Source organism: Hippocampus bargibanti, linkage group LG17 (genome assembly GCF_051943395.1).
Source record: "Hippocampus bargibanti isolate YZ-2025 linkage group LG17, ASM5194339v1, whole genome shotgun sequence".
NCBI classification, from domain to species: domain Eukaryota; kingdom Metazoa; phylum Chordata; class Actinopteri; order Syngnathiformes; family Syngnathidae; genus Hippocampus; species Hippocampus bargibanti.
Genome location: NC_142750.1, coordinates 5,374,786 through 5,401,550, shown reverse-complemented (window position 1 = coordinate 5,401,550; position 26,765 = coordinate 5,374,786). Strand labels below are relative to the sequence as shown.

At 40.4% G+C, this 26,765-nt stretch overlaps 3 protein-coding genes across 5 annotated transcripts; 1 reads left to right on the top strand and 2 right to left on the bottom strand.

Moving 5' to 3' along the window:
* Nucleotides 1–103: 103 nt before the first annotated feature.
* On the bottom strand, nt 104–3,748 carry mettl2a (methyltransferase 2A, methylcytidine). 2 transcript variants are annotated; one of them, XM_089017882.1, is made up of 9 exons: nt 3,602–3,748; nt 3,338–3,426; nt 2,574–2,830; nt 2,292–2,341; nt 1,570–1,630; nt 1,369–1,508; nt 975–1,081; nt 544–609; nt 104–432 (listed from the first exon to the last, which is right to left on the bottom strand). In XM_089017882.1, the coding sequence occupies exons 1-9, from the start codon at nt 3,742–3,744 to the stop codon at nt 272–274; spliced, it is 1,074 nt and encodes a 357-aa protein (XP_088874008.1). In that variant the 5' UTR covers nt 3,745–3,748; the 3' UTR covers nt 104–271. The 2 variants fall into 2 exon arrangements, with proteins under 2 accessions (XP_088874008.1, XP_088874009.1); XM_089017883.1 differs by having other exon boundaries at nt 3,383–3,426.
* Nucleotides 3,749–4,446: 698 nt separating this feature from the next.
* On the bottom strand, nt 4,447–15,473 carry itgb3a (integrin beta 3a). Of its 2 annotated transcripts, none has more exons than XM_089017880.1 (15): nt 15,433–15,473; nt 14,119–14,204; nt 12,763–12,967; nt 12,435–12,687; nt 12,200–12,362; nt 11,968–12,129; nt 11,712–11,807; nt 11,542–11,631; nt 11,182–11,316; nt 10,681–11,110; nt 7,501–7,723; nt 7,276–7,376; nt 6,289–6,408; nt 5,941–6,107; nt 4,447–4,966 (listed from the first exon to the last, which is right to left on the bottom strand). In XM_089017880.1, the coding sequence occupies exons 3-15, from the start codon at nt 12,956–12,958 to the stop codon at nt 4,892–4,894; spliced, it is 2,211 nt and encodes a 736-aa protein (XP_088874006.1). In that variant the 5' UTR covers nt 12,959–12,967; nt 14,119–14,204; nt 15,433–15,473; the 3' UTR covers nt 4,447–4,891. The 2 variants fall into 2 exon arrangements, with proteins under 2 accessions (XP_088874006.1, XP_088874005.1); XM_089017879.1 differs by lacking the exon at nt 15,433–15,473 and adding an exon at nt 15,188–15,343.
* Nucleotides 15,474–20,322: 4,849 nt separating this feature from the next.
* On the top strand, nt 20,323–25,498 carry rprml (reprimo-like). The gene has a single exon (XM_089018621.1). It carries the CDS (start codon nt 22,321–22,323, stop codon nt 22,690–22,692), a length of 372 nt encoding a protein of 123 aa, XP_088874747.1. The 5' UTR covers nt 20,323–22,320; the 3' UTR covers nt 22,693–25,498.
* The last annotated feature ends 1,267 nt before the right edge of the window (nt 25,499–26,765 follow it).

The window sequence follows — 26,765 nt, the reverse complement described above, 5'->3', positions numbered from 1 at the left end:
ACCAATAGCTGATGCGCGCACAATACAATCAAAGCACGGAGTCAGTGCATCCAGTGATGCCTAAGTCGATTTCGCTCTCAAAACAAATTAGTCCCCTTACCCATCAAAACAAAACATTTACTGACATTTTTATTCATCTTGCACGTACAAAAGGTTCAAATTAGGCCATGATATTCCAAAATATTGCTAAAAAACAGAATTGAAACACGTTCTGAAGTTTGTGGACTAGAGACCAACATATGACAGCAGCTAATGCCGCAATAGATTGTTATCAAGTTGAAATGGTTTCCACCTCCGGGTTCCTCAAGTACTTGCATTGGATCCACACCCTGTACATGGTGAGCTGCTTGCCGCGGTTTACTTGTAGCCTCCGATCCACCATGTTCTGCACTTTCTCCAGGCCGGCCTCAGTGAATAGGTCATGTAACTCATCTGGAGCCAAGAAGCACGTTGATATAATCATATTCTCTATGTAGAGTCATTCAGCATTTATTATTTTGCAAATGCTGAACGGACAAGCCAAAATGTTGCAACTGGAGTTACCTTGTGTAAAGAAATACACTCTGGTTCCATCGCCGCGGACGTAAAAGTTGTCTGACAGACACCGTCCTAAAATAATAATAATAATAATAATAATAATAATAATAATGAAAAAAAGATGAAATATACATGATCTATTACCAGTATATACTGTATCTAAGACAGTGTAATTTGTTTGTCTTTGACATTAACAGTAGGAAATGATATGAAACACAGGAAAACCGTGCCAAATTTATGTATTTATTTTTTAACTGTGCAGGTAATATTTGTCTTTATTATTTTTAATAATAAATTGCAATATTGTGCAATATTGTCATATCATGCCAACGTCAAGGTACATCTATTTAATTGACATTATCCTGCCGTCTTCCTAATTACACGAATAAAGTTTCATATTTCCCATTTTCCTGCAATGCAACATCAGGCTAACTCACCTTTCTTAAAGCGAAGCTGCGCCATATCGTAGCGTCCGTAGTCCCGTAGTAGCATCACCCCGCCGGGCTTAAGCAACCGTGCCAATCTGCCCACGGATGCCCGCATTCTAAAATAAAAAAAAAAGATAGTGTGTGTGTGTGTGTGTGTGTTTTAATTTCGCAGGAAATGATGTCAAAGTGGTAAACTTTCCCATTCAAGGACCAAGTGATTTTTTTTAAACATATATGTACATTGGGTTATCATAGTCTGCCAAGGCAATTGTCAATGACATAAATGAATCAAAATAAATTCAATTTACAAACATTACATTCATTAGAAAACGATAACAACAAATGTCAATACATCGTAAGCTAGCCATAATTTGCTTAGGCAAGAAAAAGAAGGCATCCATACTTGTCAGGATGCAACGCCGACAACACGAAAATGAGCACCACCACGTCAAGGCTTCCATCCGGTACAGGATAGGCAACGCCGTCATTGCTAAAATCGTGCACGAAGGCGAAGCAGCGTTTGGCATCGTACTCCGGGTTAGTCTTGAAGGCGAGAGAGAGATGTTATTGACTTTTCTATGACATTATATTGACGGGCTCTTACCTTGACAAGCTCTACAGCAGTACTGGAGAAATCGCAGCAGTAAACAAAAAGTCCTGGGTCGCTATAGGGAAAAAAATAAAATAGAAATTACTTCATTTCAATGGCAAAATTATATATACAGTGATACCTTGGCTTACAAACTTAATTGGTTCCCAGACACAGTGTGTAAGGTGAAAAATGTGTATCCCAAAAATTTATTTCCCATAGATAACCATTCAAATGAGAATAATCCGTTCCCAGGTCCCCATAAAACATAATTTTCTACTAAATAGGTCTTAAAACTAAACAAAATATACATTATTTTATGTATAATAATTGTGCTATGGTATTATAATTAAAGAAATAAACTGTACTGTATAATAAATTCATTTTATTTACCTTTGTGGTGGTCGTTGATGGCTTGATGGAATGGAGTGGCCGGTTTCATCAGCATTAAACACTTGATGAGGAATGTAACCTTCTTCTTTCACCATCTTGAGGAATGATCCCTTGTAGGTGCTTTCTGTGTGATAATTTTATCTGGTTCCTCATCAATTGTGTTCTGTCCAGGTAAAATTTTCATAAATGTAACATTCGTAAACCGAAAAGTTCGTAAGCCAAGGGGTTCGTAAACCGAGGTATCACTGTATTTTAAATACTTGGAGTAAATTTAGATATGGACTTGCTCATGGAAGGAATTAAACGTGCAAATTAAGGTAACACCGTATGGAGGCTGGTCTCACTTATTGGTCTTCAAGATGGGAAAAACCGTGTTGCCAACACCGCAACCGACCTGTCAAAAGACAAACAAACAAATCCAACAACGCTGCTGTATTCTGTTCAATATTCTGTTAGAATACAAATTCTGAAACAAAATCCACCCTTTTTGAACCATTTCAGGAGGCAGACATTTTGACACATGCTGTCAAGTAAAAATCTCTTCCATCCATTTTAATGACATGCTTATGAGAAGATTTTTAGACATTTCAACGTTTACACAGACAAAACTCCGACAAGCAGCTCACCTCAAGAATTCGATACGTTGCGGAAGAACCCGGAAAGTCAGTCAGATTTAAGCGGGCTACATCCCCACTTGGATCCAAACTGGACTGAGGACTGTGAGGTCTTCCCGCGCTTTCAGGATTGGTACGTTGATCGTGGAGGTATACTGGTGCCAACTCGGGGAACTCAGTGAAGAGCCAGTGGCGATCTTTGAAGAAACGATTTTCATGGATTGTGTAGAAATCGTTCCAGTACTCGTGAGCCCGGTTGTCGAAATCCTCTGTGGGGAGTGGAGAATGCAAGAGGTGAGGTTATGTTGATTATACATTTTTTTTCTCAAAATATACTGGATTGAAAAAAAATGAGATCAACAACGACTAGTGAACATCAAATCATACTTTAAAAAAACTCATGTGGTGCAACCACTGCTGACTACTATCAATGCTAATCTTTCAAATATAAATAGTATTTATTATTGAAAAATTGCTGTAACATCATACCAAGAGTTGGGCCTAATAGTGCATCTATTTACAAAACAAAACACCCTGATTTTTTAAGTCAAAATCAAAGTCAGCTTTATCGTCAAATATGCTAATATGCATGACATACAGCACAGATGAAATTACTGTCCTCTTGGACCGAGCGTGCAAGGCACTTATAATGGCTTTAACAAACATAATAAACACGACAACGCCAATTTGCCTTTAAGACACTGAATTGAGCAGTGGTCCCTCATGTCACGACCTACCAGTCAACTAAAAACGATTGTCACATTTCCAAACTAAACCTTGTTTTTCCAGAGGGAGAGGTTGACTATTCTCTTGTACTTTACTCTTTGCTGCTGCTTCTTGCTCCTCAGTCCACTCCACATTGTCCCTGTTGACATAGAGATATTTGAAACGTATTTTATGATTTTACGTTCGTTATTAATACGAGTTGGCAGTATAGTAGCATCTCAGGCCAAAAGGACTTCTTGCCTCTCCCAAAACATGAACGTTTGGTGGCCAAATAGCCGTGGATTCAAACCGTTTCCCGGATGCAATTCACCCACCACGCGTTGTGCTGGAACACCTGCCGGGGGTCCGTAAGAAAACGAGTCCCAAACTGAGGTCGCTTCTCTTTGGGAGCGGATGACTGCGACAGAATGTGATTGGATCCGTGGACACCGTCGGCCATCGTGCCGGGCGCCGCCATGTTGAAAAAGGGCGCGTCCAATGTGGACAATTGAAACATTCATGTACACATGGAAATGTTAAATTTACGATTATTTCGGATATTTACAACAATTTATTTAAAAAAAAAACACGAACAAAAAAAAACTTTAAAATAAGGAAAACTTTCTTTAAAATTATTTTATCACAATAGCTGATGCGATATCTTACCAAATGTAGTTAGAGCGAAGACTTTGGCTGATTTCCTTAAACGTCTCAAATTGAAGTTAGCAAAGAATCCGCTGAGGGGAGACATTTCCCATAAGTGGATAACAGACGACTCGATATTTTTTTTTAAACATGCAATAGTCATTATAACAATGCGTAATAACAATAATAATAATAATAATAAAAATAATAATAATAATAATAATAATAATAATAATAATAATAATCGTTTCCTTTCGGCTTTTCCCTTCAGGGGTCGCCACAGCGAATCAGTGTCCTGCATCTAACCTGGTTTTGTGCATCCTTTTCTATAATAATAATAATAATAATAATAATAATAATAATAATAATAATAATAATAGTGATTATGTATCTTTTGGATGCATTTAGGAGTATAGCATCACATTTCCCAAAGTTGTTCACAACACTTATCTGTGGAGTATCACATTTATAAAGCATTTCTTTTCATTTACTGTGATTTTATGTGTGTGATTATGGCAAGTTTATAGTTTATGGATAAAGTGATCAATCAATTATTTATTGGCATTTTCACCCACATTTTTAGAAAACGTACAATACTGCATTTATGGCAAATCAAAACATTTTGAGCACATTACTGGTGGCAGTTTTCATTTTACAATAACTTACAGTAAATGTATACATTCAAACCATTAACCAGTTTTCAGACAGATAAACAAAAAAGAGCTGATGCAGCGCTAAGAACATTGTGACCATCCATGAGACATTTCTAAACAAACAAGTGCAAATTTTATACATAGACAGCAGACATGAGATTTTTTAATTGCCTTTAGCTTTATAACCGACTTGGTTTTTCTTTCAACTGTTCAAGCTATAAGACAACAATAAATACGGTTGGGCTTCAGTGGCTGGTTGCGTGTCCTAACTGGTTCGTGACAAGGTTCGTACATTTGGCGTGTGTGGTTGAATCCCGAGTGCCGCAATCAGCTGGAGGAGGCGCCTTTGTACGCCACATTGGTGAAGGTCGACGTCGCTCCTTTGTACAGTGGATTGTTAGCCTGAGAAAAAAAAACAGTTTAATGTGATTGCATGTGCAACAGCGAGTTCGAGCAACGTTGCGGAAACGAAGCAGTACACTTAAAGGACAACCGACGCCTCCAGACAAGTTGTCTCCATAATTTGTAAAATCACTTCAAATGACTTCTACTGAGCGTATTTTACAAAGATTACACTGCATATAGCTATATTTTACGTTTTAAGACTCACGCTGAATATTCAGGAAGTCTTGCTTTCGACTTGATGACGATGCCTGACGTGACGTCACGTTTGGAACGCCTCTGACCGAGAAAGCGACACACAATGCATTTTGGGTACTTTGTTTGGTCTGAAAACATTGTGTTGATGGTGAAATTTGAAGGAAAACACATAAATAACGCGATGGTGAATTGTTGTGTGTTGCACCAAGACTACTATTTGATAGTCGTTGACACAAATTACCAGCAGACAAATCAGCCAGTTTCCAACAGAGCTTGGGCGCCATTTTGTGCATTTTCTGGGACGCTACATTGGAGTCCTGATGGCTCTAATTGATACGCAAGTACTTCTTTAATCGATTGCAAACATTGATGCTTTCCTCTTCAGAACTATTTGAATCATATTCATAACTGGATGAGTAACAAGAAAACATCTTCTCCGAATCTGAAGCCATTGTTTTGATTCTCGAACAGGGCAAGACGTCCTGACGTGATGTCACGAACAAGGGGGCGGGACCTTCTGAAACTGAAACTTTCTGAGGTCATTTTGAAGTAGTTTTGGGACACTTTAACTCATTTTTATTGGTGTTCTGCATTTGACTAAAAATATCAGCCTGCGTGTTTTGGGTATTTTAGATGCTATAAAACGTTTTTCTGATGTCAGTTAGGAAACAAAAAATGGTGTCGGTTGTCCTTTAAGTCATCCACTGCCAAATATGTTGATATTCGTCAAGTGGTACACTGGCATCGTGACTCTCACTGATTGTCATTATTCTCACCGTATTCCACCTGGCTTTGGCTCGCTCCTTCTCAAACCTGTCGTACTCCCTGCGGTCATGGATGGTGATGAGCAGCTTCCAGATGAGGAGACCCACCAGACCCAGGAGAAGGATGGCGCCTGCCACCGCCGATAACACCACCAAGGTGTCAGGACCTTGCGGGCATTCTTAGCAAGACAAAAAGGTATATATGCGTGTGAAAGTTCCATCCAATCCCAGTCTTCAGGCAGCAGGCGGGGACATCCTGAACCAGTTGCTAGCCAATCGTAGGGCACGCACAGCCAAACAACTATTCACGCTCACAATCACAACTACCTAAAATAAAAACCTACTAAAAGTGACAATAACCTGGCTCTTCAATCACGAACAAAATGGATTTGCCACTTTCGTCTTCGTAGTACTGAAAGTGCTCCACGCAGTCGTTCTCATCCTTGTACGAGCAGTTGACGGCATTCTTTGAGATGAACTCTGCGTGACAAAACAGATGGAGGTCGATCCGATTAGAGAGGCATTGATTCAAGAATAAATAAATAAATAAAGAGATAAATAAATACAATAAATACATAAATAAGTAAATAAATAACAAACAAAATATATATAAATACACAAGTATACAAAAATATTGGATAAAGAAATAAATAAACACATGCATAAATAAATACATAGATATAATAGAAATAAATACAAACACACAAACAGATAAAGAAACAAAGAAATAAACGCACACATAAATAAATAAAAACAACATAAATTAATACACAAGCAAAAAAACAACAACAAATGGATAAACAAATAAATAAATATGCATAAATAAATAAATGGATAAAATATACATTAATACACAAACAGATAAAATAAATAAATAAATGCACGCATAAATAAATAACATATAAACAAAATATAAATGAATACACGAGCAAAAAACAAAAACAAATAAACACATAAATCAATGTGCATAAATAAATAGATAAACTATAAATAAATACACAAACAAATTGATAAACAAATACAACAAATACATGCACACATAAATAAACGTACACAAGAAAACAAAAATGGATAAACAGATCAATAAATAAACACCTTAATACATAAATAAAATATAAATAAATACTAAAACAAACAGATAAACAAATAGCTAAATAAACAAAGTAACACAAGAAAAAGAAGAAAACAAGCAAAATGATCAATAAATCAACAAATAAACAAAAAAGTGCATGCGTGCATAAAAACAAACAAACAAACAAACAAACAAAATAAATAAATACGTAAATAAATAAAGAAATAAATAAATAAATAAATAAATAAATAAATAGAAGATTCCGGCATTCTCACCGAGTTGGGTCACGACTCTGATTTCATCTTTGCAGATGCGACCGCAGCTTTTGTCTTTGGTGTACTGGCCTCTCTTGAAGTGCTGACACTCAACACATTGCCTGCATAGAGACGAACATGCTGATGAAACATTTCGGTACAATAGTAACGTCATCAAGCACAATTATTGATCCATCAAAATATAAAGATATTTTAGCTCTTTGTAACTAAGTCTGCAAATATTACTTTTTGATGGTGCACGAGTCGGGGCAAGTGGGACACTTTTCGCAGGTGGCGCCATAGGCCCCCGGTTGCGTGCATTGGCACACGCCACATTCGCAGCTGCCGCGCCCGCTGCACAGTAAGCCCATGCTGGACATGCAAGTGTCGATGCGGGTGGTGCAGTTGCAGTTGTCCCCCACCCAACCGGCATCGCACTGGCAGAAGCCGCAGCTGCATTTGCCGTGACCTGTGAGAGACAAACAATTTATTCCTTTAACCGTTTGCATCCGCCGATGCCATAAAACTGTTGATTCGTGTTTTTTTCCCCCATTTACAATAATGTATTTTACTGTTTAAAAAAAAAGCATCCACAAAACAACGAGACTGCAAACCGTGTGTCATTAAGATTGCGCCCATGTTTTATGTTCCTGTTGTGTTTATTATTTTGCTTTGTGTTGACTAGTATGTGAATTCATGTCTATTTAGAGCAAGGGTTTCAAACTCGCGGCCCGCGGGCCAAATTAATTTCCCATAAGAAACCATTAAAAATGAGAATAATTCGTTCCCAGGTCCCCATAAAACATAATTTTCTACTAAATAAGCCTTAAAACTACACAAAATATACCGTATTTAATGTATATTAAATGTCCTATTGTATTGTAATTAAAGAAATAAACAGTACAGTATAATAAAGTCATTTTATTTACCTTTGTGATGGTCGTTGATGTAAGTCGCCTCTTGATAATGTCCGAGTGAAGTTGCCGTGCTGTCTCGGCGATAATACCCTCACTCACACGGTCCCCTGCTAGCTGCTTTTTGTTAATCCAAATCAACAGAAGTTTTTCAACCTCTTCTATTGCCTGAGACAGTTACTTAGACAACCCAGAAACACCCTTAGTTACAATGGTTGACTTGGCATACTGGTAGTGGGACGCTAAGTCACACAAACGCACCCCTCGTTCGTGCTTTTCGATGATCTCCTTCTTCTGCTCAACCGTAATTTTCTTCTTAGGCTTAACACTAGCCTGCGGTGGGGTCTTTTCCGGCCCCATAATAGCAAAAGTACTCCACTTGATAATAAACCACATCTGTACTCAAAGGGGGTGTGGGAAAACTAGTCCGCCAGTCACGGTGGCGCTATTCAACCGTGCGGTTTGGTTCGCTTGCCGAAAACTAGTTCGTATGCCAAGATTATATTCTCACAAATGTAATGTTCGTAAACTAAAGCGTAAACCGAGGTATCACTGTATAAATAAATGAATTTATTGCACATATATTTTGGAACTAACCTGCCAATCAAGCGAGGGAAGACTGTACTGTAGAACAAAAGTATAAAAGGAGATGCGCGATGATTGTATTTCAAATAAATGAAACCATCTATTCATAGAATCACATTGTAGCACATTCAGGAACCAGCTGGAAACATTTAGAAGAGCAAAAAGTGACGTCAATTTCCGCCGGATTGGTTGCAGACTCCTTATCTGTGCGTGTGTGCACATTAGGAATATATATATATATATATATAAATATATATATTATATATATATATATATATATATATATATATATATATATATATATATATATATATATATATATATATGTGTGTGCGGGTGTATCTACGTGTCAGATGTATGTGTAGGCGTGTATAGAAAGACAGATTTTTTTGTATTCATGCTATTGGCTCACCGTGCCGCTTAAATATTTCGACACATGATTTGAGGTCCATCGTGAGGACATTCCGATTTAATCTGCGAACATGTGATTTCTGATGCCACGCCCGCTCCCGTTTTATTGTTGGCGGTCGTTCTTTGTGAGTGAAATCAAAACCGTGTGTGTTCTTTGACACACGTTCAGGCAAGGCGACCTGGACCTTTTCTGATGACTGCGTGGAGTAGTCAGTTATTAACTAATCATCCGTTGGCGATTGTGCTGGCCTTTAAAATCATAGTGAAATGAAAAATTAATGCCTGAATATGACATAACAATGAAAATTGTGAAGATCCGCTTGAATGTTTTAAACTATATATATATATATATATATATATACAGTAAAGTCTCGTTATATCGATATTCAAGGGAGTCCGAAAAAATATTGATATAACCGGGACTATCGATATATCCGATATCGATATAACGAGACTTTACTGTAGTTTTAAAAAATAGGAAATCAAGCCATTTTCTCCACCCTGAAACCAGGCAGCTCTCCCTCCCTCTGGCTCTCTCTCTCTCTCCCTCCTCTCTCCCTTTCTAAGCTCTCCCATTCTGTGCCCCCCTCTGCCTCCCCTCTTTCTCCCCCCCCTCTCTGTCTCTCTCTTATCATTCCACATCCAACTCATAAAACGTGCAAGCGGGTTTGAGAGAAAGTCGGCGAACTGTGTTAGAGGGACGTTAAGAAAACAACGTGCGAAGAGGGCGTGTAAGCAAGGGTTGTCGTCTTTTCCCGAGGAGGAATGTAAAGTGTTTCACTCACTCACTCGCGTTCACATTTATGGGCCCTGAGGATGGGCTTGCTGGCTCTTGCTGTTTGCAACTCAGATAGGAGTCAAAACGCATTGTCGGGAAGGAAAATGCCCTGGGTGCATTCGCGCCGAGCGTTGCGCAAAACAAGCTCTTTAACGTATCAATTTATTATTATTATTATTGTTATTTGCGTATCAATTTATTATTATTATTTATTTTTATGTATCAACGGGCGTGGAATGACTCATTGAGAGAACCGGGTGATTATTATTATTATTATTAATTATTATTATTTATTGTGGAATTTGCATGTTCTCCCCGGACCCGCGTGGGTTTTCTCCGGGTCCTCCGGTTTCCTCCCACACTCCAAAAACATGCGTGGCAGGCAGATTGACCACTCCAAATTGTCCCTAGGTGTGAGTGTGAGAGTGACTGTTGTATGTCTTTGTGTGCCCTGCGATTGGCTGGCAACCAATTCAGGGTGTCCCCCGCCTCGTGCCCGAAGACAGCTGAGATAGGCTCCAGCAACCCCCGCGACCCTAATGAGGAATCAGCGGTACGGAAAATGAGATGAGATGAGATGAGATTATTTATTGTTATTTGCGTATCAATTTATTATTATTATTATTATTATTATTATTATTATTATTATTATTATTTATTAATTCTTTTTATGTATCAACGGACGTATTATTATTATTATTTTTTTAAACAAATACAAGCATTATTTGTCTCACTCACCCGAGCACAGCGCCCCCTTGAAGCGCAGGCAGTTGAAGTCGTCACACTCGCAGTGTTTGCCCCACACTTGGCCAAAATCGCTGTTGTGACACGAGCACTGTCCGCACAGGCAGTCTCCGCGCCCGTTGCAGACGGGGCTCCCAGGCTTGGGCACGCACTTGGCATCGTCAGACGGGCTGTAGTCCTCTAAGGAGCACTCGCAGTGAGGGCCCAGACGCCCGGCGTGACACTGGCATACTCCGCACTCGTAGGTGCCGTTGCCGTTACTGCAGGACGGACTGTCAGTCTCGGCGTTGGCCTCGCAGTCGCACGCGCACGCAAAATCCACCGTGACCTCCAGAGAGTCCTTGAAGCCTAAAGGTTTGATGGTAAACATCTGAGTCTTTTGTTTCGGGCAGCCTCGCAGTTGAGCCTCCACGTTGAAAGACACCTGAGGAGGAGAGATGTTTTGGAATCGTCACCAAGATAAATATCGTATTAAAAATCAGTCTTGGAGCATACCGTGTCTCCAATCTTGAGGCCAGAGCAAGACTTGAGACCGGGGATGATTTCACCGTTCAGGCAAGTGGCGTTGAAAGACAGATTCAACTCCTCCGGAACCCCCAGAAGCTCCAGCTCCACTTTAGAACGAATTTTCTGCACCCAGATGGTCGTTAATCATACAGGGTGACCCAAAAAGATGCGTACCCATGACAATTTCAATTGTGGCTGTGATTAAAAAGCTATTTATTTCAAATTACAACCACACATTAATCAGTTTATTGAAGACCATCCTTCAGCTGTTGTCAAAGCGCTATATAAATCACTATGTATTGTATTGTAATTTGGATCATTTTGAAGCTCCCTCCCGGAAGTCCTTACCGCATATGCTGCCTCGATGAGCTCAATAACATTCCCAGAGTCACCGGACAATTTTCCCACGGTGGTGCCCGGAATGAGCTGACTGTATTCCTAGGGGAGAGGGAGGAAAAAATAGGGCATGGATATGGGGGATGGTTTCTGTGTTTTAAAAAGTCAAACAGTGTTTCCACCTTGTACAGCGGCACCACGTAGTTTGTCACGGCAAAAATTAAGTTGATGTTGTTTTCGGACATTTTCTCCGTCAGAAGCGCCAAAGAGGGATAGTCCTGCAAAAACAGGCGTGCGTCCGTCAAAAAAAAAAAAGAATGGCAGTTACGTTCTGTTTACGGGAGGGGTAGTAAGGTTCAAAAGTCACAGGTACAACCCCACCCCCAACCTCCCCTCCACTGTGCCCCATGTGGCTTTTATTTTGAAAGGATTCTTTACCAGCACGGTGGATTTGTGATACACATTGTCACTACCCAAGTGACACCGTCCATCATTGGGCTGCACGATGCCGGCGAAGCGTCCATCCAAAGCGATGTGCGTTTTGGCGTCGGTGGTGAACACGAGAAGATGCGAGGCGTCCGAGCGCCAACCTATTTTGTCCTGAATGACGACACAAGAGACGTAAGCCAAGGGGAAATGATGGTAACACCCGTTTTTTTTTTCATCCTACCTTGCACACGACCGCCTGCATGATGGCATCAAATCCGCCTTCCGGAGCATCTCGGTTTCGCGACACCTGCTGCTTCTCAACTTCTTCTGTGAAACGAGCTACCTTCTCCGTGAGGGACAACACGTGCTTGAAGCCAAACTGGGCCTGACAGTCCTCATGAATCCTTTAGGATTTTGTCGGTAAGATAATAAGACCCTGTTTCGGTCTGGATCAACAGACGTTTAGGACCACTCACCCATGGCATGGATTATCGATCGCCTCGGGAGGAGCCATGTACATGTAGGGTGACACCGTTTTGTCGACGAAGGCTCCAAAACCCATGCGCAGGTTACTGGTGGTCTTGCCCATAGTCTCGGCTAACTCGTTGCCCAATGTACGCAAGCGAGCCAAGTCATCCTTCATGGAGAACGAAAGATCCATCAGGTAGTAGAGGTCCACTGGGTAGTCTTCCACTTGTTTCACACTGACAGTGAACCTCATGGAATCACCTGTAATGAAAACAAGATGATAGCACGGAAGGGACCGCAGTTCGAGGGGCTAAACTTAGCTCGCGTTTACTCCACCTGGCCTGAGCACCATGCGAATTTTCTGCGGCTGTATCTGGGTAACGGTTTCCCCCGCGCCTGAGGCTTTGTCGCTGAGGGCCTTGTCCACCAGGACCGTCAACGTGCTGGTGGGTGACTCCAGAGATTCCTCGGTGCAATCGCCGTCCAGAAGGTTTTGCTTCAGATCGCAGCGGAAAACACCGGAGCCTCCCATCCCAAAGGTCTGGAACACAAGACAATTTCTTTGTTGTTGAAAGACACCCTAGTAAGATCCACACTGAGCTTCAGTGGTGGACCGTCAAGGCCTGCTAAGCCTTCTCTTTTGGCCTAAAAATATCAGAACCTTGGATTGATGTTAATTATATTTTGTCCCTGAATTCTTATTAAATAATTCCACATTGGCTTTCAGCTTCATTTCATTACTTTTCCACTGTTGCGCTGCTTACAGATGTGTGTTTTCATATTTAAGCATCTCACCAATCATAGTTAAATCATCAATTGTTACCAGGGTCAGAAATCTACCTGGGCACCTTCACAATCAGTTCTGCAGGCCCTGGAGCAGAAGTGTCGATGAAACTGTAGCTTTAACTAATCAAATTTTGAGTTGGCAACCCAAGGCCTGCTGGAAGGCGCTGGAGCCGTCAAAGTTTTCGCAAATTATGATTGGCTAGTCATCAGTCAATCATAGTATCACTAGCCGCTAGTGACAAGAGCGTACTGGCCAGAGCTAGCACACTGTATCGGTAGCGATCTGCATAAGCAAATATATTTTATTGCTTTAATAGCAGTTTTGTCAACCGACAATGGCTGAAGGAGGAGAATAAATTGATTTGGTTGTAGATTCACTGTTGAAGTCACTTTCAAGACAGACTTTGCAAGCAAAAACAGACATCATTAAGAAAGGTCGGCCAGTTATTTCCTGGCTAATGATAACTTCTAGTGGACTTTTAGTAAATCACACCACAATGCTTTTCAGTCCGGATTAATTCAGACGAAGCACTACTGAAGGCCTAGCGATGAAATCCACTGCCCGCCACTGCTGAGCTTCATGAGGCAAATACAGTAAAGTCTCGTTATATCGATATTCAAGGGAGTCCGAAAAAATATCGATATAACCGGGACTATCGATATATCCGACCCTGTTTGCATGTAATTTTCTCCGTGCGTGCATAGAAATAGCATCGATATAACCGGGACTATCGATATATCCGATATCGATATAACGAGACTTTACTGTAGTATAAAAATGGGAGATTTTGAGAGTTTGTTGGAGCTTGTGAGACTCCGCCTACTAAATTCGAGGTTGCATAAAGAAACAGTCTTTTTTTTGTCTTTCTCTGACCTTGTAGAATAAAGTTTTATGTTTGATGGTACCTCTTGAGAGCACCACGCACAGCTGGGGTCAACTGTCAAACATTGCTGACATGTTGTGACTCCTCGCGACGTACAGATGTTGGACCCTGTTGGGACAATCGCAAAAAAAAAAACCAAGAAAGACATCAGTTGCTGAGCATTTCCCGCTGCAGAGTGGCATTTCCTCAATGATTCAACTCCGACAAGCATGTGTGAGCAAGATATCCCCCGTCACCCACAAGTTGCCTTTCAGGAGAATGCTGAACAAACATGCCAATGGAGTGATGACGAATGGATCCTTACAAACTAGAACTTTGTGCATAATAGAAGAGTGGACTTATTTTTTGGGGTATTGTAAAAAAATCATATTGTGTTTTTTATAAAAAATTGTGTGCCTCGTAGTGTGGCACATGACATTGGCGAGTCAGTGTGAGCGTCTGGCTTTGAGTTGTAGGTGACAGCAGCTTTAAATTAAATTAAAACACGTCTCTCCTTTTACAAGGGCATTGCAGTCAGTTATCTTTAACTCGTTCATTGCCAGACATATGTAAAAATGTGTCCACTCCAGTGCCACGGTTTTTGTCATTTATACCCACAGAATATTGAGTTTTAGGACTACATAAACATTCAATGCAGCGTAAGAAACCTTAGACTCCCTTCTTTGATTATTTCATCAGATACAAAGAGTTAATTCCCAAGTTATATGGGTCTGGAGTTATCTGAGCTTGAAATGGGGCAGCAAATGCGGCCCCCTCGTAGTAGGGAGAGACATTCCCAGAGGTCTGACCGGCGCTTTATCGGCAAGCACGAAAAACCAAAAACCCGAACAAATTTCAGAATGGCCCTCAATGTGATATTTTCAATTCCTGAATAAATTCAAACTTATTTGCAATGACATGCATTGTGAAAAAAATGACACACTTAATATTATTTAGGATGACATTCAAATGGGTGTTGCTTTCCTTTTGATAATCTTACAACCCCAGTCTGCAATGTAATCTGCCCCTGATGAACAAAATGTCACTGGATAGTTCAATTAAACTAGACATGACTTTTCAAAAGACAGAAAAATAAAGTCATAAAAACTCACCACCAAGTGAAGAAATGAATGAGAGAAAGAGGCACAAGATTGGCAGCAACGTTCTCATGGTGAGTGAACGGCACCACTCACTGGCACAACTTTTCCTCATTCTTCCTGAACTACTGAACAGTACTCACACACATACACACACACACACACACACACACGCAAACACACGCTTTTCCTTCCACAGCACATTCACCTTCGCGATCCGTCCTCCCCTACTCGTCAACTACGCCCTCTTTTTGACTTACCTTATTAGTACGTAAACACATGTTAGTCAATCTAGTTTACAACATAAAGACATTGACACAAGTGGCCAGTGAATCAGTCACAGGGTAGTAAATACCATTGGGGGGGACGTCGAGTAAACATAACCATATAAGGACATAGTGTTGGGATTTTTTTTTTCTGGACGATTTGCAGTGTGCTGCATTCAAGTTATGTAATGGGACAATTTTACATTATGAGGTATGCGCATACAGTTTACTATATGATGAGTTCAACATGAAGGACTCCAGATTGATTCGACTGGAAAGTCAAAGCCTGAAGTTATCAATGGTATTATTTTTTAATTATTTATATAAGTATTAATTTAATTAATGAAATGCAAATTTCGACACTGCGAGACTAATCCAATCCAATCTGAAAGTAAAATAAATTGGCATTGAAAATATTTGGTTTTAAAAAATAACTACTGTAAAGTGTCCTAGAGAGTTTTGAAAGGTGCTTAGAAATTCAATGTATTAATTATTATTATTATAAAGGCAATTTAATAATACAACAAATGTATTAAAACACATAAATAGAAGTATAATATATTTGTTAGATGAATGATTTTAGGAGTTTAAGATGAGGGGGAATATATATAATATATATATATATATATATATATATATATATATATATATATATATATATATATATATATATATATATATATATATATATATATATATATATATATTTTTTTTTTTTCCTTTCGGCTTTTCCCCTCAGGGCTCGCCACACACACGCAAGCACGCGCGCACACACACACACACACACACACACACACACACACACACACACACACACACACACACACACACACACACACACACACACACACACACACACACACACACACACATATATATATATATATATATATATAATACAACGAACATATAAATGAATATGAAATGAATAAACAAACAAATACATAAATAAATAAATCGGTAGACAGATAGATACATTAAAAAATACATACATAAATAAAAAATAAGGGGCATTAAAAATGTGTCAAAGTCAACCTATTGTCAGGTGAAAAGCTTTAAAGTAATTGAACTATGAATAAAATAGGATAAATAATACAATATACACTAATGAAGACAATTTATTCTACTGGTACATTAAGATTTTTCAAGAGCTGGATAGATAGTAAAAAAATTATGTTTCACTGATTAATAATTTAGTGAGTGTAAAATCAAATCGGATGTTTTAAGTTCACAATGTGATTCTTTTGTTTGATGTTTAGTTTGACAGTAAGCTTCAAACGGTTGTCTCTCTGTGAAATTGTTGACATACAGTATTGATATCTTAAGTCAGTCTATTACCGTTTATACATTTTATGACAATTTTGGTAAGTACTGTAGACTTTTCCAACGTCAAATATTTGTTTGCATTTAGAAGTTGGGGTAGAGCGACCTCTAGTGGCAAAATCGTTTAACACAAGCGACATCTAAAAACAAGACACGGTTGGAATCTGTCACTTCAGAAAGGAAACAAATACCTGTACTTTTTTATTGTTGTTATTTTTAAAAATTATTCTCCCAGTCATTGTCTTTACTTTTAGCATAAAAAAATATCACAAAAGGTCTTCCGCTTGGCATTTAATCATGCCATTCAAACACTTAGATGCTTCTTGTCTGTCCATATCTTAAATCATTCATACCGCCCACTCCCCATAGGCAAGCCCCCCCTCATGCTTTCCGGATGGTTGCTAAGTTACCGCCAGCAAGAAAAAGGAAGGGATGACAGAAATAGCGGACAAAGTCGGGCAATAATAGTTGTGCTTGCCTTCACTCGGTGTGTGTGTGTGTATGAGAGAGTGTGTGTTTATTGACGGACTGGGATATATCGGCACCCTTTTGTTGGGTATCTCGCCCACAGATGAGTGGCCTTTCGGGAAGAGCAAAGTACTGAATGGAGGAGCTAGACGAGGTCAGATGGCAGCCAATTAAGACGGAACAAGACAAGTGGAACGAAAAGGGAGCTTGGGGGGGTCTGAATGTGGCAGTGTGAGATAGACACCAAGCATGGGAGGGCGGGTTGGGGGGTCTCGCCCCTGTGTGTTATAGATCTCCGCTGAAGCCTTTAAGCGTTTCGCTCACAGGCAATCATTGGCGTAAGAGTGAAGTTTTGATCAGAAAAGTAGGTGGGGAGTGAACGGGCGGGGAAAGGACGTGGCATCAATGAAGCCTGGTAAGCGCTGATAGTTTCCAAATTTTATATTGAAACTTTGGTATGAACTGGAGGGTTTACAGAATGATTGGTCTTCATACCCCCCCCCCACCTCCTTGCCACCAGGCAGTCAGGAGACTCAACTCCCTCCCAGCCCTGCCCTCCCGGCCCCTTCCCACCGCCACACTCACCGAACTCTGAGTACACACTACACACTGTACTATCATCGTGAACTCTATTTTTGTCATTTTTTTTCCGGCAAGACCTCACTTCAACCTTTTTTTGTGTGTTTTTTTTTTTTTGTATTACAACACTACATCACTTTACATACGACACTACCTCACTTACATTCAGAAATTACATGTATTGTCTCTTGTCTTTTTTAGCCACATTACAAGTGCCTTGCATGCTGGGTCCGAGAGGACATTAATTTCATCTGTCCTGTATGTCATGCATATTAGCATATTTGACAATAAAGCTGACTTTGACTCCCGAGATCAGCAGTTCCTCCCTTGCTAAAGCCACCCCCATCATCCCCGCAGACCACCTGTCGCACCCAAAGTATCGCGACGAGCTCTTCGATCAGGGATACCGTCGCTTGATTTATTTGCATTGCTCGGCTGCAAAGTCCGTCCCGTCAGGGGAAACATACCCGTCTAGTCGGCCTGAGAACCCCTGTTGGCCTCCAAAGTCCCCCTCCCTGCAATTGCACCCCACCCTCCCTGCTCTAAGTCTCAAAATAACTTCACCAACCATCTGTCACCGAGCTCCCGGGTCCCGCTGTTGCTTGGAAACAAGTCTCACATCCACGTGAGGAGTGGGGGGGGGGGGGGATGTTTCATCCACAATATGTCTTTATGAAGTTTTGGACTCAGCGGTGGAAAGTTGAGGCAACAGGTTGAAGAGCGCTGCTACGTTCCGGATCATTTTCATTAAAAAGGATTATGTGAATAAAGTGTGGCTTAATTCGAAGCTCAAAAGGAGGATTTACATAAAGTACACACTACTTTCCGGACACACGCCGTCAGACACTGAGACTTTGTTGATTTGCACGCGGCAAATTAATTATCTGCAGATTAATCCACTAATGCCCGAAACGGTTTCTTTTCACTCATAAGAAAAACACACACTGAGAATATACTATTCTACCAGCAAAATGCTGTTAATGTACCACTGCAAGGGTGGGTTGTGCCATAAAAATAGAAAATATTACAGCACCAAATTTTGCGTTGACATTAAGAATATTTTTTTTACAGGAAAATACTTTTGTGCCAAGAAAATGCAATACTACAATATTATACCACATAAGGGCAGACTCTGCTATAATAGGTCCCTGCTCTCAGGTTGGGGGGAGCAGAGGACTATTCCCAGAGGCTACACTGATTACTTCTATTGTCCTGACTGACTATTGCTATTGTCCTGCCTGATTATGGGGTCTACGACTGGCCCGATTGCCCCATTTGCTCTGGTATCACCTCATCAGCATAACTAAGCATATGTGGTCTAAGAAGTCTGTTGTACGAACAATCCAAATGCAACCTCACCCCACCAAGGCGATTTAGTGAAAGGTTTTGCTGTTTTATGAAAATAGTTTCTTTTACTCCCATTTCAAACCATCTATTTTCTTTCGCTAATATTTTCGGATAGCTATCTATCTATATATCTTTATGATAGCTATCTATCTATCTGATACCTATCTAGATATCAGATCTATTTGATAGCGAGCTAGATAACGAGATAGCTAGGTAGCTAGATAGATAAATAAAGGAAGATGTATCTGAAGGATATGTTTCTTTACAGAGGCAGACTTTGATTTATTAATAGACAGACAATTACAGCTTGTTGATTTGCAAATAGGAAATTAATTAAGTTCAGGTGAATCCGCCGACTAATGAGATTTCATTCACATAAAAGCAAAACAAAGCATCAGAGGCGTTTGTAGTTCACAATGGCGCTGGTGACTTTTTGATGATTGCCATGACAGCCACTCATCACCACCCCAACCAGTGTTTATTTATCTCTGAATTGACCGGAAAAGGCACGGATCTCAAACCTGCTGCGTACGAGCCATTTGGGGTCCGCATGATGAAAATTTGCGGATGCCTACTTCAAATAAAAATGTGAAAATCAAAATTATTAATGCCACCTGTTTTTTTAAAACCTTTTTTCATCACTTTCTGGCCACCAATTTCAAGACCGTGAGAGTGGCTGCCTTTCCAGCAGCTCATGTATATTTTGTTTTTCTACTTTCATTCCTTTCATCACTTTGCTGCTGTGAAATGTAAATTTCTCCACTGTGAGACGAATAAAGGCAAATCCAATCTTACAAATTATGGACACAACTTGTCTGGAGGCGTCGCAGGCACATTGAAAGTTCACATTCTAAATAATAGTTCATGTTCTCACATTTTATTAATAAGATTGAGAAGATTGGATTAGTTGGTCATTAATAAAGTACTTGAATATTTTGCAGAACAATTTGACGTACCCCAGGCAAACTTGACACCATCTTAAATGGTCCCAACTCAAGTTGAATTGGAGAACTTGAATATGAAATATTATGTGCCACAAAAAAAAAAAAACATCAATAAACGCGGGAAGATTCTCTTTTTATTCAGCATGACCAACGACAAGAAAGACATAAGGATGTGGTTTTATGCGCTCGACAGCGGCTCAAGTTTCCTGATGGATCAGCTTTCGGGTCTAACTGTAATGCACTTGTTTACAAAGCGCGTGATGTGTAGGTGAGATATATATATTTTTTATTTTCAATGTAATAAATTTGGGCTTATTTTGAGGGGCACCTTTGCAGAGAAACAGCAATATAACAGGGGAGATGCAATAACTGCAATAAATAATTGCCTCGGCTCAATCATATTTTATTAATTCATGTCTTCCATTCTGAGTGATAACTCGCTGGAATTGACAACTCTCAAGCGGTGACGGCGGAGTACGTATCCACGGCAACTGGCGTTTAACTCAAAATCCCATTCATTAGGACCACCCTCCTCTTTGGACCCGATAAAATAAATGTATCCCCTGTTTAATGAGTTTGTTTTGAGCATTTTGAATACTGTATTTTCCGGTGTATAAGGCGCACCTAAAAGCGTTCATTTTCTTCAAACAATGACCCTGCGCCTTATAACGACTTTGACAAACATAATAAACACGAAAACACCAATTTGCCGGGAAAGAGGAGCAGCTGTGTGTTCACGTGCCGCCATATTGGGAAAAATCTAATCAAAGTCAGCTTGATTGTCAAATGTGCTAATATGCATGACATACAGCACAGATGAATTGACTGTCCTCTCCGACCCAGCGTGCAAGGCACTTATAATGACTTTAACAAACATAATAAACATAAAAATGCCAATTTGCCGGAAGAGTGATAATGCGGTCTTTATATTTGGAAAACTTTTTTTCATTCATTAAAGGTGTGCCTTATAGTCCAGTGCACCTTATATATGTAAAGTTTGAAAATACACCAGGGAGTTTGCTTTATACTCTGGGGCGCCTTCTACACCGGAAAATATGGTATTTGAAAACAGGAAGATAAATGGATAAGCGAAGTGGGCGTGTCGCAAACTTCAAATGGGGAGGAGCATCAAACAATTTGAAGATATTTTTTTAAACGACTTTACAATCGGGTCTACTTTTCCCACCTTTGTTTAAATTTCCAAAATGAATTTACAAGGGGATTTGTAAGCCACGCCCCCTTAAAAATTGCCAAAGGCCCCCTAGAAAGTTTCCCCATTCCTCCATCTTTATTAAGGGGGAGAAACAGACACGGGAATGCCACAAAATCGAAAAATTGACACAATAAAAAAAATATAAACAAGAGAGAAAGCTATACAGAAAATGCATACAACACAATACCACACAATACAATACAATGCAATACAATACAATACATTAATTTTGTCTGCCAGGTTAACAAACTCAAAGCCCCAAAAAGGTAAATATCTTACCCAAAAATAGTTTATTGTGCCTTGAAGCCACAAAATGATGCCACATAAATTCATATTGTGCTGCAAAATTCTGTCATCACAGTCACTTTTGAAATACAGTAAAGTCTCGTTATATCGATATTCTCGGGAGTCCGAAAAAATATCGATATAACCAGGACTATCGATATATCCGACCCTGCGCGCATGTAATTTTCTCCTTGCGTTCATAGAAATAGTATCGTAATAAGCGGTACTATCGATATAACCAATATCGATATAACGAGACTTTACTGTATTACGCATTTGAGTTGATCAGACACATTTAAAATAAATACGACTTTGTTTCTGATCAAATGTTTTGAAATAAGAGTGGCGAGTGACTAGCATGACCGCCCCCGAACTCCAAGACACGGAAGTTGGTGGGGAGCTCATCATGACTTTCAACGCACCAAAGCCTTGTCACAAAAGGAGCGCTGGAGAGATGGGTGGGGGTGAGTATGTGTGGGGGATTGGGGGGGGGGGTCACTCCACTCTCAGTCTCTTATTACACCTTGCACACTCTTTTAAGAGGACCCACTAAAAGAAGTCACCAAGACGCGGACGGACGCTCAACAAACCCCAGCAAGATATTTTTTTCCCTGGATGAATTGAGTCGTTCCATGTGACCGCTCGACTCCCCAATCCGCTTCTTGCTTTCAAATCCATGACCCCAAGTTGCTCCTGTCAGTTCCTACACGCCAACTTGGAGCCATGAACGCCTCCTACTTCCTCGACGCCACTCACGGGGCTCTCCTCAAAGGTAGCCAGACCTTGGCGGGGACGCTGGCCGCCTACTCGGGCAACGGCAGCGAACAGGCGGTGACCGGCGACGGCGGTGCGAGCGGCGGCGGCGACGTGGGAGCCGGCGGGGGTTCGTTGGTTCTTTTGCAAGAAGAGCGCAAACTGCTGGTGATGCGCGTGGTGCAGATCGCCGTGTTGTGCGTTCTGTCGCTCACGGTGCTATTCGGGGTCTTTTTTCTGGGATGCAATTTGATGATCAAGTCCGAGAGTATGATCAACTTCCTGGTGAAGGAACGCCGGCCCTCCAAGGACGTGGAGACCGGAATGATCGGACTCACATAAAAAAAAAAGGGGGGGAAGCAAGAGGAGCGGAGCCGAGGTCCGAATCTGCATGAACTTAATCGACGTTTGCGATCCAAATCCCCCCCACCCACCCACACCTCCTTTCCTGCCTGTCAATCGGTGACATTTAGATATGCAAAACGGTCACGTCTCCTTCCAAGTGACTCCAAAGGAGTAGCAGCCTTTGTGCGTAAAGTTTGTGCGTAAAAAGCAGCCAACAGTTGACACGCGGAGCGTTCAAGTGAGTTGAAACGTTGCCAACTTGAAAAAAGAAAAAGTAACAACAAAATGTTTACAAGCCGTTACCTCACGTTCGTGTCGCGTTTGTACTTTGGGGTAATTGTATTTTCATGAATGTTTTGGTGGTTTCCTCTTTTCTGCGTGTGGATAAAAGTTTTTTTTTTCCACCCCGCCCCACCTGATATTTTGGCAAATAATGCCAATGCACGTTTTGAGGCACACACTCGTTTTTAGACAGCGTTATGGAGTGATGCTGCTGTACTTTATATGTTTGGCATGCTGGCTGCTTGGTGTATAAAAAGTGTTTTTTGCACTTTGGGAACAATATGATGCATGCAAGTCTTTTTTTTTTGTACTCATGGAGATTGCAAACAATGAAAAAATAAAAATAACATTAACGTTGACTGATAGATGAATGTATGATATGGAAATTATTCATGAAAAATAGCCCATTTTGTAATAAAAGCCTTTTTTTAGTGTAAGTGTATAATGCAGACTAAAAAATGTTACTTAAAACATGTATGTTGCCACACAAATACCTTATTTTTGGATGTGACCTCTCAGCGATTGTCAGATGTCTGCCTAAAAATGAAAACAAAAACACATTCTTTGGCCACAAATCAATCATTTATCAATAATATGAAAATGATACAATAACGCATTCACTGCCAGACATGTGCAAAAATGTGTTCACTCCTGTGCCAGGGTTTTTGTCATTGTCCCTGAAATTCCAGGACCCACAGAATATTGAGTTTTAGGACTACATAAACATTCAATGCAGCCTTAGAAACCTTAGACGCTCTTCTTTCATCAGAAAATACAATGCAATACATACATATTGGTTCATATAGCGCTTCACACAACAGGTGAAGCTGGTACAAAAGGGGAAAAAAAGGGAATGCTGCCCCTTGTGCAAGGGAAAAACATTGCCAGAGGCCAGTGGTCAGTGTTTTATCGGCACCCAAAAAATAAAAAAATAAATAAAATTCGGGAATGGCGCTCTACGTCATATTTTTAATTCCTCAATACATTTGTCAATGGCAGTGAATGAGTTAAAAAAGTAATACGTTCCTACAAAAGGAGACAAATCAACACTTGAAATTCTCATTACAATGCCCAGTTTGGTCACAAAAAGTAGTTTGTGACAGAAAATGATATCAGAAAAGTAATATACATTTCAAGGATTTAAACAAAATATTCTTTAAAAATATATCATGAAAAATCATGGTTTAAAAAAATAAAACACAGTGATTTCCAGCACTTAGCCCGATCCCACTCACAGGCCACTTGAAACTCTGACTTACTCCCCCGCAAAGGTGCGACGATAACCATAGTTTGAATGGACACCGGATCCGAGCTTAACGCCAAAGGGGGACTTACGGACAACGACATTGGCCACCTCATCATTATTTTAACAGGCGCTCAATGAGCCAAGTGGCTACCTTGCAAACACGCCCTTGCGCTCAGGTACGGCACGCCGGCGTGCAATCGAGCGGCAAATGCTCTCAAGCACCTCTGTCCCCTAGAAACCGCATGAATAAATAAAAACGCCGCTGATAATTAGAGGGCATCGACTGAAAGAAGCTACGGCAGCGCTCAAACAACATACAACATCCATTTGTTATATTATATAACCTTACCAACTTCAAATCTCCGTTCACTCTCAGGCCCTCAGATCCTCATCCTCCCTCCACCTCTGTATGCCCTCTGCCCGTCTCACCACGATGGGGTGCAGAGCTTTCAGCCGCTCTGCTCCCGAACTCTGGAACTCACTTCCACCCAACATCCGTAATTTTGACTCCCTTCCTACTTTCAAATCACACCTCAAAACCCACCTTTTTAAACTTGCTTTCATGGTCTAGTTTAATCTGCTATTTTGTTATTTATCATTTGATCCATGGTTTTATTGTTTTATGTATTGTTGTTTTATTGTAAAGTGTCCTAGGGTGTTCAGAAAGGCGCTTGTAAATTACATGTATTATTATTATTATTATTGTTATTATTATTATAATCAACATGTATCTTGCTGTGAAATGCAGTACCCGTCACATTTCGGTTTGCGACCAACGGGTGGCACTGTAGAGCCCCGCCTGCAGCTGCACAGGCATTGGTCGTTTCAGTGTCAGTTACCCTTTAAATGCCACTCTTGGCACAACCATTCATGGTCGGGTCATTGTTTGTTTCACCCTATCAGGTTTGTTTCGTCTCGTCATGTTTTATTCGTGGTTTTGTTTGCTACTTTTGACCTTTCTTTTCTAAAAACTTTGTTGTTTGAGATTGTGTTCCTGCTGACTTTATTTAATACAATTTGTTAAATATATTCTGTTCCTCCCGCCTGCTTTTTTGGGGTCCACCACCACCTTGCGAATCCTGACAGTACCGTGCCACAAAAATACAATATCATGCGACAAATACAGCTAATATTGGATAGAAATGTTAGCAAGTACCACAAAAATCTAAAATATAATGTTGTGACGCAGCATTTTGATCATCGTCCCATTATTTACAATACATATTTCTCGTTATATTTATATATAATCGTAATGCAGTGCCATAAAAATGCCATGTTTTCCTCTAAACGTGATCATTTCCTCTCCACCCCCAAAAATATTTTGACACCAAATTCTAGATTGTGTAATGAACATAGAATATGCCACACACATTTCATTTATAAGTGCCTTTCAAAACTTCAAGGTCATTTTACAGTCACAGGATAAGTTTTTCTGTGGGTGAGCAGCGGCAGCCTCACACGCCAGCGTTCACTCAACCCGGAATAACTAAAATAGAAAGCTAGTGAGCTAATACATAGCTAATAGATAGTTATCCAGATAGCTAACTAGATAGCCAACCTGATAAAAGATAGATAGCTAGATAGCCAGCCAGTTAGATAATTTTTATATGTGACACACGTATCTGGTGGAAACCTGCAGTATCGCTGTGTATTCATTAGGGTCGCATACACTCACACCTGATTTTTTTTGTCTGGAATGCGCCCGTGAAGACACTTTAGGAAATGTCATGAAACGTCTTTAAAACATGGTTTGAAGTTTCAAAGAGCATTTTGTCTGTGGGGACCACATTTTAGGTCCCCCACGTGTGAGAGTCCCCACCGGTTTGCGTGCAGTCAGGTTTAAGTCCCCACCGTGTCGCAAAAATGAGAAAATGCACACACACACACACATTTTAAGTGCATTAATTAGTATAATAGAGAGGATAGTTCTTTACGTTACGAATACTACAAGAGGCACATAAAGGTCACAGTCGTTTTCTAAATTATGATTAAGGCAAGAAGATGGCGTCACATGTTTTGCATCGCAAAAAAAAAAATCTATGCTCTCGAGTATGTTTGCTTGTCAGGAAGGTTCACGGTTGACCTTTCGCACAGGTTTAATCATGAACACCGGAGCAGTTCTGAAGTGGTGTCAAGAATAACGCTACTAAAGTAGCACTGGCATTCAAACGGGATGACTAAAAAGAACACTTTTTTTTTTGCTTCTCAGAAAACTGTTCTAAATTCCATCCTGTGTTTTTTTAGACAGGCAGTCCGGATACAAAAAGGGTTCATTGAGGGCGTGCGTACAGTTTCCCTTCAAAATTGAGTGGCCTTTCTCGGGTCTATTCTACCGCCTCCTAATGGGATGTGTCGCGTTGAAAAGACGAGGCTGAGGAACAATGCTCGCCACTCCTACGCTATCTGCGGGTTTCTTTTCATCTCAATTACTTTGCATTCAGATGTCGCCAAAGCTTGACAGGGGTTAGCCCATGGCACCCGCACACAAACACAGGTTTCATGCATCCGGCTCCATTTTAAATCACTTGTTCAAAGCAGCAAT

Coding starts and splice junctions, on each gene's coding strand:
- rprml (XM_089018621.1), top strand. CDS start 22,321: ATGAACGCCTCCTACTTCCTCGACGCCACTCACGGGGCTCTCCTCAAA.
- mettl2a (XM_089017882.1), bottom strand. CDS start 3,744: ATGGCGGCGCCCGGCACGATGGCCGACGGTGTCCACGGATCCAATCAC. Junction 1,631..2,291: donor CCCATCTTGAAGACCAATAA/GTGAGACCAGCC, acceptor TTTTCCCTATAG/CGACCCAGGACTTTTTGTTT. Junction 433..543: donor AGTGTATTTCTTTACACAAG/GTAACTCCAGTT, acceptor TCTTGGCTCCAG/ATGAGTTACATGACCTATTC.
- itgb3a (XM_089017879.1), bottom strand. CDS start 15,287: ATGAGGAAAAGTTGTGCCAGTGAGTGGTGCCGTTCACTCACCATGAGA. Junction 6,108..6,288: donor GTTCGTGATTGAAGAGCCAG/GTTATTGTCACT, acceptor TGTCTTGCTAAG/AATGCCCGCAAGGTCCTGAC. Junction 4,967..5,940: donor CCAAAGCCAGGTGGAATACG/GTGAGAATAATG, acceptor TTTTTTTCTCAG/GCTAACAATCCACTGTACAA.